The 16,901-nt window shown below is 39.4% G+C and overlaps 1 protein-coding gene across 1 annotated transcript in view; it reads left to right on the forward strand.

Moving 5' to 3' along the window:
• JMY (junction mediating and regulatory protein, p53 cofactor) overlaps positions 1 to 16,901 on the forward strand; it is a 95,497-nt gene that overhangs the window by 66,907 nt on the left and 11,689 nt on the right. The window contains exons 5-8 of the mRNA XM_075541209.1: positions 4,783 to 4,948; positions 5,723 to 5,910; positions 9,050 to 9,136; positions 12,492 to 12,587. Coding sequence (XP_075397324.1) covers positions 4,783 to 4,948; positions 5,723 to 5,910; positions 9,050 to 9,136; positions 12,492 to 12,587 — 537 coding nt within the window. The remainder of the gene's footprint in view (positions 1 to 4,782; positions 4,949 to 5,722; positions 5,911 to 9,049; positions 9,137 to 12,491; positions 12,588 to 16,901) is intronic.

The following is a 16,901-nucleotide window of genomic DNA, read 5'->3' on the forward strand; positions in this document are numbered from 1 at the left end:
TTTCCATCGTCCATACACATGTGAAAGTTGGACATTGAATAAGGAAGACCAAAAAAGGATCTAAATTTGAATTGTGTTCGAGAAGAAGGTTGGAAGCAACAGAGACTGCTAAAATGACAAACCAGTCTGTCTTGGAAAAAAGATCTTTGATTTGGTTTGTGGGCACGGCTTCAATAGAAGATAGGCAGTTGAGGTGCTTGTACATGCAGTGTGGCTTTACTTTCTCCCTATCAGTAGGGACATTGATAAATCTGATCAATATCTGTACACTAGAATTTTCAAACTCTTGAGCCACATTTCCATTCTAGAGGCTTTAATTTATGTATCTACAAAATTCTATTTTAGCTGAATTACATACTGTAGCATCTGAATTATATCTTGGTAGCAGTTAAATACCCCTCCCCCTAAAATGCATTAAACATTTCAAGTTCTGCCTTTAATGTTCATGTATAATTATCTATTTTAATTCTCAATAATAATCCTTTATATTCTAAAGGCCCAGAGCCCATTATTGGAAATTCTTAAAGCTAGTTGTGTTTCAAACATAAAAATTTTTCAGATTTTAGAAAGGTATTTTAGAACATATAATATCCAGATAAGGGACAATATTTTGGCAAACATGTTTATATTGTATGGGATAATATGGAGTGTGTCATCAAATTCAGAGTCCATTTTGGCTCCAAATGGATACAAGATCACACTTTGACACAGAGAGCTTTTCTGAAATTCAGAATTCCAGATAATAACCATTGACTAATTTTTGCAACTTTTATTGGTGGAGCCTCTGTTTTTACACTCAAATTTGTCTGGCACATGAAAAGGCTCATTTTAACCGAAAGTTTATCTTTATGATAGTTTTACCACGCACACCTGAAAACTATACCATGCCAGCCTTCTGTATGATAGAAATGCCAAGCCATTCTTAATTTGGCATGTACTTAAAAAGAAAATATATGGAAGTGATTCATACTTCATTTGCCTCCAAATTTGTTCCCAAATTGCTTTTTATAGTGGAAAGAGCACTCGTAATAAAAGTGGGAGAATGGAATTCTAGTTCCAACTTCGCTACTAGGAATGTGGATCAGACTGCGGAGTCATCCCTCTATCTAAAGTACATTTAGGAGGGTAGAAGCTGGACAGACCAAATTCCAAGTTTTCTATGGTACCCTATTGTCTTCTTTTTGAAGCACTTACCCTACCTTCGGGGCTTTCTTCTTCTGAAGGAAGCACTTCCCTCACCTATAACAGGCACTTCCATTGTGACACCTGTCTTTCCTGCAACTGTTCCCATTTCCTGAGAATCCACTCTGATTTCCAATCCCTTAGTACTATGGCTGGAAATTTCTTTGTGATAAACCCAAGGCTCATCATTGCCTTATTCTTTTGTTCTCTCAGATCTTGGGATTTAGAAGACCCTTTGCCCATCTTTCTTTGAAATCATTTTGTCTGCTCTTCCAAACTCAACTGATCCTGGCAGAGCGACCTCTGGACTCTAGCTCATTGAACTAAGGAGTGAACCAGGGCACTCCTTGTAAGAAAATACCTTCTTCCTTCCTCTGCTCGATATTTGATAATGGCTGTTTTTTGGTGTCACTGAGTATCTCAAGTGTTTTCAAGGCACATGGCTCTGGGTAAGGATCAGAGCACACTTCTTGCAGCAGAGACAGGTCACATTGTAAAAGATATGCGAGCAGGAAGCTTTTGACTTCTTCCTCCACTGAAGGAGATTGGCTAAAAAAGACAGATTCAGAGAATCCTAGAGAAAGACTGAGAACAGCAATTTGGTCCCTTTGGCTACAGAGAACTGAAGTAGTTTAAATGGTACCTTATACCTCATGTACCTGAATAATGCCACTAGACACTGATCTCCAGGAAAGTATTAGCACTGATACACTCAGAAGTAATAACTTGACAAATTATACTTTCTTTCCCCACATCAAGCCTTTCACATTGGCACTGACCTATTACATGCAGTTCCCACAGTATGCACTTTCCCCGTCCCGACCCAGTATAATTAAAGTCATATTGACTTTGTTATGAATTATCACTTGAAATATTTTCTAAGGAACAGGACCACTTATTGGTTTTGTAATTTATAGACTTTGGGTAATATGTCGATATTCTGCAATTTCATGTTTAATTCACCTGTTTATTCTTAAATGTATGCTTTCATCCATTTAGACCTGAGCCTAATTATTGCTTTTCAATTAAATTTCTTTTGTTAAGCCATTTGAGATTATGTATAAAGAAAAACATTTGAGTCATGGAGAGATTATAGATATCCCAAATGTAAAGGAGTCTAGAAATTTACTCCCCATATGTGTTGAGAGCATCCGCCACCCTCACCAGACAGATTGTAGCAATGCAGCAACTCAGCGTGGTTCGCCTCCCTGAGCTGTCCCAGACCGCCACTCAGCGTCTGCTTGACATTCTGGCAGCCCCAAATTATGCCTCATATAAGCTCATGAACACTGGTCTCATTTTCACCTCTGTTCTGCCTCTACCCCTTTGGTGCTCACTCCCTGGGAAACCACTTGACACCAGAGCTTCCTCCCCTATCTTTGAGGGGCCCCAGAACACACAGATGGCTGTGTCAAGTATCTCCTGGAGCTTCAGTGCACAAGCATTTAAACACCTGCGCTGTGAACTATGCTCTTAGTTCTTCAGGACTGGCCACTGCTGAGAAGAAACAAATTGTTGCCTCCCTCCATGCTTATTGCTTCATCACACCAGACAGCAAAGCTTGCACTCATACGGACTGCTGACAAGCCTTTTCTTCATCTTGCTCTTAAAGATTCCTTGCTCCATAGATCCAAATAGGAATCCAAAGAAGTGTTGAGAGTAAGAACCATTGTCTGAAGCATATAACTTTCTTCAAGGCCAAATAGAGTTCTCATCCAAGATTACCTACTGCTCATGAGATATGCCCATGAATTTTTGAATCTCACCGTAGGTTCAATCTAGGATCCTGGCTACATTTACTTAAGATACTAATAGTGGTCATTATCAGGAGATTGCAAGGATTTTCCTCAAAAACAATTATGTGATGCTGTTTCACAGAAACACTAACGTGTTCTCCAGCCAGCAGATCTCAAGAGGCTAGCCATAGTGTAACCAGGGACCAAAACAGCACCGGGTGTGTGGAGCTGTCCAGGCTCTTCACTCCGGTTGTGTGTTGAGCTGCAATTCAATTCACATGGTTTGAAGCTACTAGCATGGGGTTGCTATGAGTCAGTAGTGATTGGATGACAGTGAATTTTTCATATGTCTCATGAATATCCATATTCTTACCTGAATCTATATTTGAAAGTGAAATGGAAGCACTCTATATTTATGCCAGGAGAATACGACTAATGCACGGTCACCTTAAATATAGAATGGTTGTTGTGCTTAGGAGCCATTGAGTCAGCTAAGACTCTTACCAACCCTTTGTACAACAGAAATGCTTTCCTCTCCTGTGCCTCTTCTTAACCAGGCCTACGTTTGATGAGCCCATTGTTACAGCAACTCTGCCGATCCATGTCCTTGATGATCTTCCTCTTTTTTACCAACCCTCTACCAAACTCACATGATGTCCTTTTACAGAGACTGTCCTGAGAACATGCCCAAAGTATGCCAGAGGAAATCTCACCGTCCTTGTTTTGCTTCTAAGGAGTATCCTGTCTGTACTCTGTTTATTCTTTCAGCAGTTCATGGGATATTCAATACCACAATTTAAATGCATCCATTTGTCCTTATTCATTGTCCAACGTGTGTGAGGCAGTTGAAAATACTGTGGCTTGAGCTGAGTTCACCTTAATCCTCATGGAGATACTGTTGCTTTTTAATACCTTGAAAAGAGGCCTTTGACCAAAGATGAATGCATTATCGCGGCATTTCTCAACCTATGGGTCGCAACCCCTTTAGGGGTCAAGCGACCCTTTCACTGGGGTTGCCCGATTCATAATAGTATCAAAATTACATTTATGAAGCAGCAACGAAAATAATTTTATGGTTAGGGGGTCACTACAATATGAGGAACTGTATTAAAGGGTCACAGCATGAGGAAGGTTGAGAACCACTGCATTATAGTATACATAAGGAGCCATAGTGATGCAGCAGGGAAGCACTCACATGCTAACTGAAAAAAGGTTGATGGTTTGAATTCGCCACCATCTGCTCCCCAGGAAAACAGACCTGGTGATCATGCAGATTAACAGCCTTGGAAACGGTGGGGTGATTCTGTTCTGTCCTTGTTGCTGTTGACAGTTGAGATAACTCACTGACCTATAGGACCGCATAGCTGTAGCTCTTTACTGGAGCCAATCTCCAGGCCTTTGCTCCTGTGGAGCAACTGAGGGGTTCAGAACAGCAGCTGTTCAGATAACAGAGGAGTGCTGCCCTGGTGACTCCACATCTCTACTACCGTGCATTCAGTTTTAGCCAGAAGATCCCATTAAAAGCTCCCACAGAGTAGCTGATCGGTTCAGAGCATTGACCTGGTGGTGCTAAGCCAGGTATTTCACTGCACCAGAGGATCCCGAGAGTCAGAATTTTCTTTAAGTTTCACAAGCAACAGCAACAACAAATTTAGATAAACCTTTTAAATCATGTTTACCTTGTTATTTCCAAAACTCAGAAGTTGATTGTTAGTGCTTTCATATCATTTTAAAATCCTGATTTCTTGCCTACAAGCTTCTTCCTTAGAAGAGCACTTGGGGTTTTCCTGCCCCATTAGTCCTAGTTGGATTCTTTCTTTGCTCCTATTAACTAGGAATGTTTTTATTTTCGTTTTCATTGTAGATGCAGACTTTGCAGGGTGGTACAGAAGCCATAGCCCGACTGGATCAGTTAGAAGCGGATTACTATGATCTGCAACTTCAGTTGTATGAAGTACAGTTTGAAATCTTGAAGTGTGAAGAGTTGCTGTTGACAGCACAGCTTGAAAGCATCAAAAGACTTATATCAGGTAGAGTGTACATTTAACCACATAAGTGCACGAAAGATATATAGAGAAAATACTAAGTTACTTATGATTCTCCATTGTCTTTTCATTCTAACCCCCCCCCCCCTCCTGCCCTTAAAGCTCTTTCACATACATGGACCTTGGCTGTTTTCTTTCTGTTAAGAGTTAGAGAAAAAAGTCTTGTTTTAAAAGCAAATTGTAAAAATGATCCTGAAGTCAAACAAATGTCCATGTAGGTGAACATTGCCATTTTTTGTTGCCTTTGTAAAATACTTTCTAAAGGTTGCTTCAGCCAGAACATGGCGTTTTATAAATGAATTGACTGAGGAGTCTTAACATTTATTGAAGGAGTGGAGTCCTGCTAACAACCATGTCCACAGTTCAAACTCACCAGCCAAAGAGGAGTCTGTCTGCTTATTGGAGTTAACTCACTGGCAGTGGGTTTTAGTTGAGCATTATAGAACAATTACGGTTTCAATTGCTGGAAGTGTAAGGTTTCAGAAGCAAATGTCTTTGCCTGAGGTTCCAAATGGATTAAACCCACTGCCAGCCAGCAAATAGATGAAGCTCACTGCCATTGAGTTGACTGACTTACACCTCTCATACAGGGCAGAACTACCCCTGTAGGCTTCTGAGAATGAAACTCAAGGTGGCTGGTGGTTTCAAATTGCTGTGCTTGTGGGCAGCTGCTCTCTATACCTCCAGGACCACGTGGATTAGAACTCTGTTTTGTCCATCTGGCAAACCATACTCCTTGTTGTTGCTTTTATGTAACAGAAAAGAGAGATGAAGTGGTGTATTACGACACTTATGAAAGTATGGAGGCCATGCTGGAGAAGGAAGAGATGGCAGCGTCTGTGCTTTTACAAAGAGAAGAGCTGCAGAAACTTCAGCAGAAAGCACGCCAGCTGGAAGCAAGACGTGGACGGGTTTCAGCCAAGAAAGCCTACCTCAGAAACAAAAAGGTGATGTAGGTTAAGCAGCATGAATAGATAGTCTTTATTTAAGGTCTTGTTTTTATTGATTATACCAAGGGTTGGTGACCTGCAGCCTTTGAGCCATGGGTATGAGGCTTTGAGGATTAAAATTGAAAAAAATATAAAATATTATTCAGATAATGGTTATTTCATTTGGTAAATATATATATTGATTGCTGAACTAATTGTTGTGAATGACAGGATTGGCTCTCTTGGCTCAGAAGTTTGCCAGCTCCTGATCTACACCTAAGAAATTTGTCAGTAAGACTGCTTAATAAAGTTGAATATGGGTTACTGTCTCCTAATACTCAAGCTATTACATTAAGCATTCTCCTCGAATTGCCCTTCACACGCACATTGGAGTAGCCAGTCGTGTTGTGCAGCCTGCCCCCAGGACCCTGTTTACTACAGCGTTAGCCAGTATTCTTACCTTGTTAAGCGCTCTCCCAGCTACTACAACCCTAGCTCCTTCCCGCCAAGGCAGTGGTGCTCAACTTGTGGGTTGTGACAGGGGTCACGCGATTTATCACAGTGACGAAGTAGCAACGAAAATAATTTTATGGTTGGTGGGTTACCACACACGAATTGTATTAGAGGGTCGCCACATTAGGAAGGTGAGAACCACTGCTCTTACGGAAATAAGTGGCAGGCTAAATGCTTCTGTCCTCAATCTTGAAGTTTTGTAGATTAAATATAATTAAAGGTGGTTAGCCATTTTAATACCTGAAATGGATTATTTTGTAGAAACAAGACTTTCTTTTCTTCCTTTGCCTTTTTCTTTTGGCTCCTTAGTCCAGTTGTTACTTTTATGGGCTTGTTTTCAACCACAGTGGAGTTTCAATCTATTTTTGGCCCAAACTCTAAGGCCTTTGTAGTCCTGCTGTGCTTTAAATTCATATATTGTGAGACTCCACCATGATACCGAAGACGCCACGCCACCTTTATGCTCTTCTCCAGATCCCACAACTTCCTTCTGATTCCACAAAGAATCAGTGCCCTTTGCCTCTTAAAAGTACTTACCTCTTAAGCATGCTGAAAATTAAACCATGCATCTTCAAGCCTCTTGCCTTTCTGCTAAATATTTGTTTGGAATTGAGAGCCATGGCTTTCTTCAGGAAGCAGAGTTCTTCTTACGTTTGAAGGTTCCGTGTGCTGTTTAAGTTCGTAGATATGTGGAAATTGAAACCTTTTATTCTTGCAGCCCTGGGTCTGATTATTGTGAGCTTTCTGATCCACCCTGTTTGAACCAGGTAAGGGTGGCAGTGATTCCAGCAGGTCCTTGGCACTGTCTATAGAAAAAAGATGTAGGAGGGAATAGAATGTAAATGAGGTTTTAGAAAAGCAGGCTTTTTAGGAACACTGTAAGTACTGTTTCTTATATTAGTTGTATTAGTATAATGCAGTACTTCAGTTGTAATTTGTGAACTTGAAGCTTGTTGAGGGTATTTTTCAGAATAACATACAAATTACACTTTAAATTGATTTATTTTAATTCAGCAGTTGCCCTTCCCAGTTGTGTAGAAAAGACAAAGCAAGTTAATTACATGTGTTAGGCCATGCAAAAACAGGGCAAGAAAAGGGGTTAAAGACAGCCTTCTCGGAGATAACTCTTGTGTTTTCAAGTCTGAATAGGGTTTTGCCGGAGTTGAGGGTTTAAAGGGAATTTCAAGAAGAAGAAAGAATGCTTAGCATAGGCGTGAAAGCAGAATAACTTGGTGGCACACACTCACTGTGGTAAAGCATACTATGGGGACTGGGTTATGGGAAGTATTGTCCACTGTACTAAGCGTTACTCTAAAGTAGTGTAAGTTATTGAAAACATTTAAGCAAAGGGGAAACATGATCAGATTTGCATTTTAGAAAGATAAAGCAATAGAGAGAGCAGGTGGAACAGTTGGAATATGAGGGCTCTCATTCAGGGTGGGCTGTTAAGGTGTGTTGAGGCAATGGCAGGTGGCAGCAGAGAAGGTGAGGGGTAGACAAATCTGAGAAGTGCCCTGTGTTGACGCTTTCCAGAAATGAAAATCAGCGTGATTCATGGTGAAGAAGAGAAAGGAGTAGAAAATAGTTCTCGGGTTCCTGTGAGCGCCCAGTGGATGGGTGCTCTCTACCAAAATGGAGACCCTAGAAGTAAGAGCACAGAGGAGATTTAGGCGATGGACTAAGCTGTAGATTTGCACATAGGGGTGGCTGGCTCACCTGTGTAGAAATGGAGACGATACACTAGGCATATACATTTCTCCTAGGAGAAGACTGAGTAAATGATTCTCGTTGCTAGGTGCCATTGAGTTGATTGTGACTCCTAGCGACTGTGTGCACAACAGAAGGAAACACTGCCCCATCCTGTGCCGTCCTCACAGTTGTTCTTCTCTTGAGCCTGTTGGTGCAGCCTGTGTCCGTCCATGTTGCTGAGGGCCTTCCTCTCTTCACACTGCCCGTTACTTCACCAGCCGTGTCCTTCTCCAGGGACTGGTCTCCTGACAACACGGCCAAAGTCTGTGAAGACTAAGTCTCGCCATCCTTGTCTCGAAGGAGCGTTCTAGTGGTTGTTCTTCCACGATATACCTGTTTGTTCATTTGACAGTCCTTGGTAAAGCATTCTTGTAGCTTATTTATATCCAACTGACACATGCGTAGGAGGTGACTGAAAATAAAATTGCCTTGGGTCCTGCACACCTCAGTCTTCAAAGTAACATCCTTGCTTCCCACCATGTCAGTGAGGGCTTGTGATGGAGCTGCATTGTTCTTATCCTTCAACTTCTCCGATGACTTCCTCCGCATAATACAGACTGCGTAATTATGACGAGAGGGTAACGGCCCTGACGTCCAGCTACCACTTGAGCACAGTTAAGTGTTCTGGAATGCTTGTTCTCAAGGCTGTCCATAATTTATGATCCACATAGCTGAATGCCTTTGCATAGTCAAAAAAGGACAAGCAAACATCCCTCTGAAATTCTCTGCTTCCAGTAAGATCCATCTGATAATATCCCTGATTCCACGACCCCTTCTGAGTCTGGCCGGAACCCCTGGCAGCTCCCTGTCAATGTACAGCAATTATTTTTATATGATCTTCAGCAATATTTTATTGCTGTGCTATTATATTAAAGTAAGTTTTATGTATTTATAGGAAATTTGTATTGCAAAACACAATGAAAAATTCCAACAACGCCTTCATAGTGAAGATGAGTATAAAACCCATCACACAGCACAGCTGGTAAGTTTGGAAACTTGATACAAGTGTGTGGTAGCTTTTGTTTTGGTTTGGTTTCGTTCACTTGTCTCAAAGTGGTTAAAATACAGAGAATGAGGAAAACCTTATAGATAAAAAAATGGTTACTTTAATATTTTTTAGAAATTATTATTAAAAACCTACTTCCACTCCCCAATATCAGTGCACCTCATCACACCCATGGAATAAATAAATCATCTAAATGGCAGTCTTCTCAAATAGAAAGTAAATGTTTAAAAAATAATGATGGCAGCAAATCTTTAAAAAGTACTGGTTTTTTTTTGCAGTGCACCTGTATGAACACACACAAACTCCCACACTGCATATTTTTTGTGTAATAATGTAAGCTTTTGAGACAATTAGATCCTAGAGATCATGTAATACCAATAATTTTATACTTAGTATATTTTTAAACTCTACAAATATACTTAAAATTCTATACTTAAATAATGAAATGTTGGCATGATTATAACTCTGTTTTTGTTAATTTTTTTAAAGCGCAGTGCTAAACGATAAAGGGTCTAAATTTATTTATATATATTATAATTAGAGCGCACATGGTAACTAAAACAGTGCTTTCCCTTATTCTTGATCTTAAACATAGAAATTATGGAATTACCAACACTGTAAGATTCTCCTAGAAACTGGGAATGGTCAAGTTAGTTGATAATTGTTATACAATTACAATCTCCATGGGTCAAAACTGTTTTGTAAATATAGACAAAGGTGCCATCATAACAATAAGGTGAAGAAGTATGCTCACCAATGTCACAATCATTTTGTTCCTGAGATTCCATATGTAGAATTTGTTCCTTTTATATGAAAACTTGATATCTGATGAAATATGTGAAATTTTGTGAATGAATTGGCTGACTTTTAAAAATTATATTTTCCAAAGTGACATAGGGGATGGTAAAAATAAAGAAACTGCTATTTAGGGATATCTGAGAGGGGAATGGACTCTTGCCTCTTCAGTTTTGCACCGTACTAGCATTGAGTATAGGATCTGATTTTGAAAAGATGGCTTCCACGAGGTGCCGTGATCACAAGGTGCCGAAGGGATCAGTTATCAGGCATCAAAGAACAAAAAATCATATCATTGTGTGCTCACCTCCATGATATAATCACCGAAGACAAATGGGTGCATAAGCAAATGTGGTAAAGAAAGCTGATGATTCCCAGCTATCAAAAGATACAGTGTCTGGGGTGTTAAAGGCTTGAAAGTAAATAAGCAGCCACCTAGCTCAGAAGCAACAAAGCCTACATGGAAGAAGCACACCAGCCTGTGCGATCACGATCACGATCACAAGGTGTCGAAGGGATCAGGTATCAGGCATCAAAGAACAAAAAATCAAATCATGTGAATGAGGGGAAGTGCGGAGTAGGGACCCAAAGCCCATTTGTAGGCCACTGGATATCCCCTTACAGAAGGGTCTTGGGGAGGAGACGAGCCAGTCAGGATGTGATGTAGTAATGATGAAACATACAACTTTTCTCTAGTTCCTAAATGCTTCCTTCTCTCTTCCCACCCCCCGCAACACCCCACTATCATGATCCCAATTCTACCTTACATATCTGGCTAGACCAGAGGATGTACACTGGTACAGATACGAACTGGAAACACAGGGAATCCAGAATGGATGATCCCTTCAGGACCAGTGTTGAGAGTGGTGATACCGGGAGGGTGGGGTGGGAAGGGGGAACCCATTACAGGAATCTACATATAACTTCCTCCCTGGGGGACAGACAACAGAAAAGTGGGTGAAGGGAGATTTCGGACAATATAAGATATGAATGACAATAATTTATAAATTATTAAAGGTTCATGAGGGAGGGAAGAACAGGTAGGGGGCAAAATGAGCTAATGCCAGGGGCTTAAGCCAAGAGCAAATATTTTGAGAATGATGAGGGTAACGATTGTACAAATGTGCTTTACACAATTGATGTATGTATGGATTGCAATAAGAGTTGTATGAGCCCCCAATAAAATGATTTTTTTTAAAAGATGGCTTCATTCACCAGATCGGTCATCGTAATTAAAGGGAAATAAAAGCCTACTTAGACCAAGATAGATCACTGTTCTCAAAGCTGTTTCCAACCCCTCAATCAGAATTTCTTAGATTATTTAAAATTTTGACCCCTTTTTTTGTTGGTCATTTTATTGGGGGCTCTTACTGATTGATTGTAAAACAATCCATAAATCAATTGTATCAAGCAGAGTTATACATGTGCTGCCATCATTTTCAAAACATTTTCTTTCTTCTTGAGCCGTTGTATCAGTTCTTTTTACCCCTCTCTCCCCATCCTCCACCCTCATGAGTAATCCTTAATAATAATAAATACATTTTGACCCATTTAAATATTTGTCAAAACTTCATATATTTGCTGTAATTTGTGTGGTCCTTTATTGGTGTCATTTTCTTGTTTTGTTCAAAGATGATATTTTCTTCTTTTAATTTTCTTTCATTCCTTATGTGCCTGGGAAAAATAAAAGTCAAAACTGTCTTCATACCACAACCTGAAAAATTGTGGTGTTGTTACCTCGGAAGCACAGTTCATTTTTTAAATAGTACTTAAATAAATGTATTAAATATTTGTGAATTGTTATACCAATTTCAGATCTGGCCGGAAGCTAATGTAAATTGTTGAGTTACAATATATTATATAATTTTGCCACCTTATGCAAATATTATCTTATTAAATAAAATTTTATTCAAAATAATTAGCCGACCACACACTTAGTTTTCCATTTGTTTATTTATCAGGCCTCTTTTTCTATCTTCTTTTCACTTATCTAACAAAAGGAAGTAGGGGACCTCTTAGTCCTTTTCCTTTCGTAGATTTTGATCTAGTCACTGAAGGCGAGCGCAGCAGTGGTTCTCATTTGAGATCACATTGTCCGAGGCAAAGATTGTGGGGGTAATGGAGAGAGAGGTGCTAGAAGAGAAGAATATAAACAAATTAAATTGGAAAGAACATGCTGGAAGCCATCTTCCTTCCCATGTGAAATGACCTGAGTTTCCAGAAGGCATCTCCTCAAAAATAAAAAAGTCAGCTATTTGTATTAGTGGAATGTAGGTGCTAAAAGCATTTTGTACTCAAATTGTTAAAGATAAAGCTTGTCATTTTATTTTATAGAGTAGCATCTTAAATTGGGAGTAAATGCAAGAAAATGAAACTAGTATTTTCAGCAACATCACTGGATTTTAAAATAATGATGTCTGTTATAAAACTTTTTGCTGTAACACACTTTGCTAAATGAATCATTGTATGGTGGGCTCTCATCTTAAAAACAAAAGGTATACATATCATGATGTAATTCTTAATTAATTTTTAATAGAAGAAAGAAAAATTACACGATGAAGAAGAAAGAAAAAGTGCCTGGGTTAGTCAAGAAAGACAGAAAACACTGGATAGACTCCGAACGTTTAAACAGGTGATAAAACCATGATCAATTTGTTATTTTTGTTGCTTTAATTAGAACTACCATTCCTGGTTTCTTAGGAGTGTATTTCCTCGTTCATAGTCAGGGGTTGGAAAATAAGGTACCAGCTCTAAGGCAGACACCCTCGCCTCAGCTTCTCTAGCATTCTTCCTGGGACTCCTGGGAGCTTTCCATGCAGCATCTGCCTTTTCCCCATTCCTGCTTACTTGCTCCTTATATATCTAAAATTCTTTTGGCTTAAGTGAACTTCACAGCAAACATATATAGAGCATATATAGAGCACTCTACCCAGCACCAACACAAGACAAACTCACTTCTAACACTTATGAATTGTTTTCGGAATAGACCATATGCATGGACAGCAAACATGTTTTTTAATTATTAAAAGATTTTATTGGGGGCTCTTACAACTCTTATAACAATCCATACATCAATTGTATCAAGATTATTTGTACATATGTTGCCAGTCTTTAAAAGATTGAAATCATACAGCTATCATTTCTGATCATAACATTAAAAAAGAAATAATAAAGATCAAGGCAGACATGAAATTTAAAACAATAGAAATCAATAAAACCACAAGATGATTGTTTCAATAAAAAGATCAACCAAATAAATAAACTACTGTTTAGCTTGACGAAGGGCCCCCCCTGGTAGAGAAGTGAGTAGCCAGGCTGCTGACTGCAGGTCAGTGGTTGGAAACAAACCATCAGCTGCCCCGTGGGGGAGATGGTACAGTCATGCGTCTCAGAAGCCCGCAGGGGAAGGTCTACCCTGTCCTATGGGGTCACTATTGGATATTGGTGAGCCATGTTACTTTTCTTGAATTATCAGAGAAGAGAAATTTTCTTTCAGAAAGCTATAATGAATGTTCTTTCACTTGTTTTTCTTTCCTTCATATTAATAATTAAGCTTAAGTATGCCCCCATGAAAAGAACTTCTATCATAATGTTCCAAGTAAGAGTTTTAGTTGTGACTAATGTAGAATTTATTGAATTCCTGTTCCATACTTGTAAATACTAATCCTAGCCTTTTAAATGATGCATTTTAAAATCAGGTGTCATCCCAGCCAAAGAACACACACACACTGTAATGATTTTGTTACAGTAAACAATTTCTCTAGAATCGTTAAGGTGAGATCCTAACATGCCACTTGATGGGATTCCCACAATGGTTTCCTGTTGACTCACACACTGTATAGACTCCTCCTCCTGACATATAAACCTTCTCATGATGACCACAGACTACTTTTCTAGTCTTACCTTGACTTCATGGAAGGAAAGTTTTTAAAGATTGAACATAAGACAGAAGAATCAGAAAACCAAATTAAAATCCAAAAGGGGAGAAAAAGATCATAACTGATTGCGATGATACATTGCACTCCAACAAATTTGAAACCTAGGTGAAGTAGATGAAGTAGATTCCTATAATCACACTCTCTACGCAAATTAACACAAACGGAGGTAGGAAATTTAAACAGAACCATTTGAAGCAAAAATAAAGCCTGCCAATATCATAAAGCCCAGGACAGATGGCCACACTGGAGAAGAACACCATGCATTCAGAAATGTTGACACAAGTCCTTCTGTATTTAAAAATAGAGACGAAAAACAACTCATCAAAGTGTTCCTGCAAAGTGATAGCAGTATAAACCCGATAGCTAAGCAGATACCTAAGGCATAGAGATAAACACTAAGACAAAAATTGGCATAAAAAATCTGATGGACTAGAATAGGGGTTCTCAACCTGTAGGTCGCGACTCCTTTGAGGGTCAAATGACCCTCTCACAGGCATCGCCTGATGCATAATAGTAGCGAAATTAACGGTTACAAAGTAGCAACGAAAATAATTTTATGGTTGGGGCGGTGTCGGTCACCACAACATGAGGGAACTGTAATAAAGGGTCGTGGCAGTAGGAAAGTTGAGAACCACTGGACTAGAAGGATGACAAGAATAGACAGGAGAGTGGAGGAGGGTGGAATCCCACAGGCCATATATGAAAAGCCAACAGCCAATGTTGCACTCAGAATAAAGGCTGAAAGTCTTCCATCAAGAACAGGAACCTCACAAGGATGCTTTTTAACACCCAACCAAACAGGAGCAATATAGTTCGTTACCAAATCAGAAAGGAAGAAATAAAACTACATTTTTAGATGACATGCCACTATACTAAAGATTCTACAGAAGGAAAATCTAAAACTAATATAAGAATTTAACAGAATTAACAGTGTACAAGATCAGTAAATGAAAGTCGGGGTTTTCTACATTAACAAAGATACTCTAATAAAGAAATCAAGAAATTAATATCATTTACAGTGGCCCCAAATTGATAAAGCACCTAGGAATTAATCTAGCCAGGGCCATAAAAACGTAATGACAATCACAAATCACGCCAAGAGACAAAAGGGACCTATATTGTGGACTGAAAACTTGAATGACCTAGAGATCCGATACAGTCCCATACAAATTCCAGTAACATTCCTTACTGAAATGGGAGCCTAACAACAAATTTCACCTAGAAAGGAAAGAGACCCAGATAGCCAAAGCAGTACTGAATAAACAAAGGCAGCTTAGCATGTCCCAGTACCAAAATCATAGGTCCTAAGGGAGATTCGAACCAGCCACCACTAGTGATAGGAGTCACATAGACCAGTGGAATAATTGAGAACCCGACCATCCATGGACAGCTGATTTTCAACCAGGCATCAAAGTCTTTTCAGTGAGGCAGAAACAGTCTTGTGAGCAAACTGTGCTGGCAAAACTGCAGAGAAACAGCACAGTCAAAGAAAACATTGCCGCTTTGCGAAAAATGTAACTAACGGACAGTTTGTGCAGAAACTCATACGAGAGCCTAATTTGCTGCATAACTTTCACCAGGAATGCAATTGGGGCAGGATTGGCTTAAGACGCACTCTAGACTGCTATGGCCTCATTAAGCTAACATGCTATTCTCAAATGAGGTTGTATCAATAGTGGTATTCTAACATGTATTTGGGAGGATAGAGGGCTACAATTCATAGCTATATACATAGTCCTATTAAGGATTTCTTTGTATGAGGAAACCCTGTATCCCCCCCTTTGTTATTTTATTTAAAATAGATCTTACACAAAGCAGACTTTTATTCAGTGTTCTTGGCATATAATTTGCATATGCAATTCAATCGTCTAATCATAAGGAAGAGGACAGTCATCAGCAGATTCAGTTTTAGAACATTTTCTTTCTTGTACTCATCATTACTAGCTCCCCACTTCCCCCCAATCTTCCATGCCATGTTCCCAGGAGACCATGAATCTAGTTACTGTCCATGTGTGAGCCTGCAAATGGCTTTTGGGATCTCCTGCCATCCATAGCTGTCTGCAAAGTTCTGTTACAATCCCCTCCTTTACATTTGGATTTTATTAGTTATACCTCTTGGATGGTACATGACCTAATTTGGCTGCTGCTTTGAAGATAAGCCTTTAATATTTTGCTCAATAGTACCCATTATTTTCTGTACAGGGACTCTTCTCCTCTGCATTGGCTGTTGCATGACTACCCTCCCTCTGTTCACTGTCAGAATTCACATTCTTGAAACTCTTGGTCCACAACCTCAGAAGTCTGGGTATAAGATGGGGGCTCTATTTGTGAAAAGAGAGTCAATCAACAAGCAGTCTAGTTCAAGCATCAACTTGTGATCAATTCCACATGAGATGGGAGTAAGATATGGATCGAACTTAAGGCAGACTCCTGGGCACGGTGCTTAAGCCATATTGTTCTAGTTATTTATAGGGTTCCAGAGCCTTACTTAATAGTACAGTTTAAAAAAAAATCCGACTGCTTTTTTTTCTTCTTCTTTTATCATTTATTAGGGGCTCATACAACTCTTATCACAATCCATGCATACATCAGTTGTGTAAAGCACATTTGTACATTCATTGCCCTCATCATTCTCAAAACATTTGCTCTCCACTTAAGCCCCTGGCATCAGCTCCTCATTTTCCCCCTCCCTCTCCACTCCTCCCTCCCTCATGAACCCTTGATAATTTTTTTTAACAATTTATTGGGGCTCATACAATTCTTATCACAGTTCATACATATACATACATCAATTGTATAAAGCACATCTGTACAGTCTTTGCCCTAATCATTTTCTCCTCTTTTCTTTTTTTACATTTTATTAGGGACTCATACAACTCACTTGTGACTCAGATTGACCCTACACTGGGTTTATGAGGCTGTAAATCTTTATGGAGCGGCCAGTCTCATTTTACTCCCACGGAGTGACTGGTGGTTTCGAGCTGCTGACCTTTTGTAACCCACGATAA

This window comes from Tenrec ecaudatus, chromosome 2, assembly GCF_050624435.1.
Source record: "Tenrec ecaudatus isolate mTenEca1 chromosome 2, mTenEca1.hap1, whole genome shotgun sequence".
NCBI lineage: Eukaryota > Metazoa > Chordata > Mammalia > Afrosoricida > Tenrecidae > Tenrec > Tenrec ecaudatus.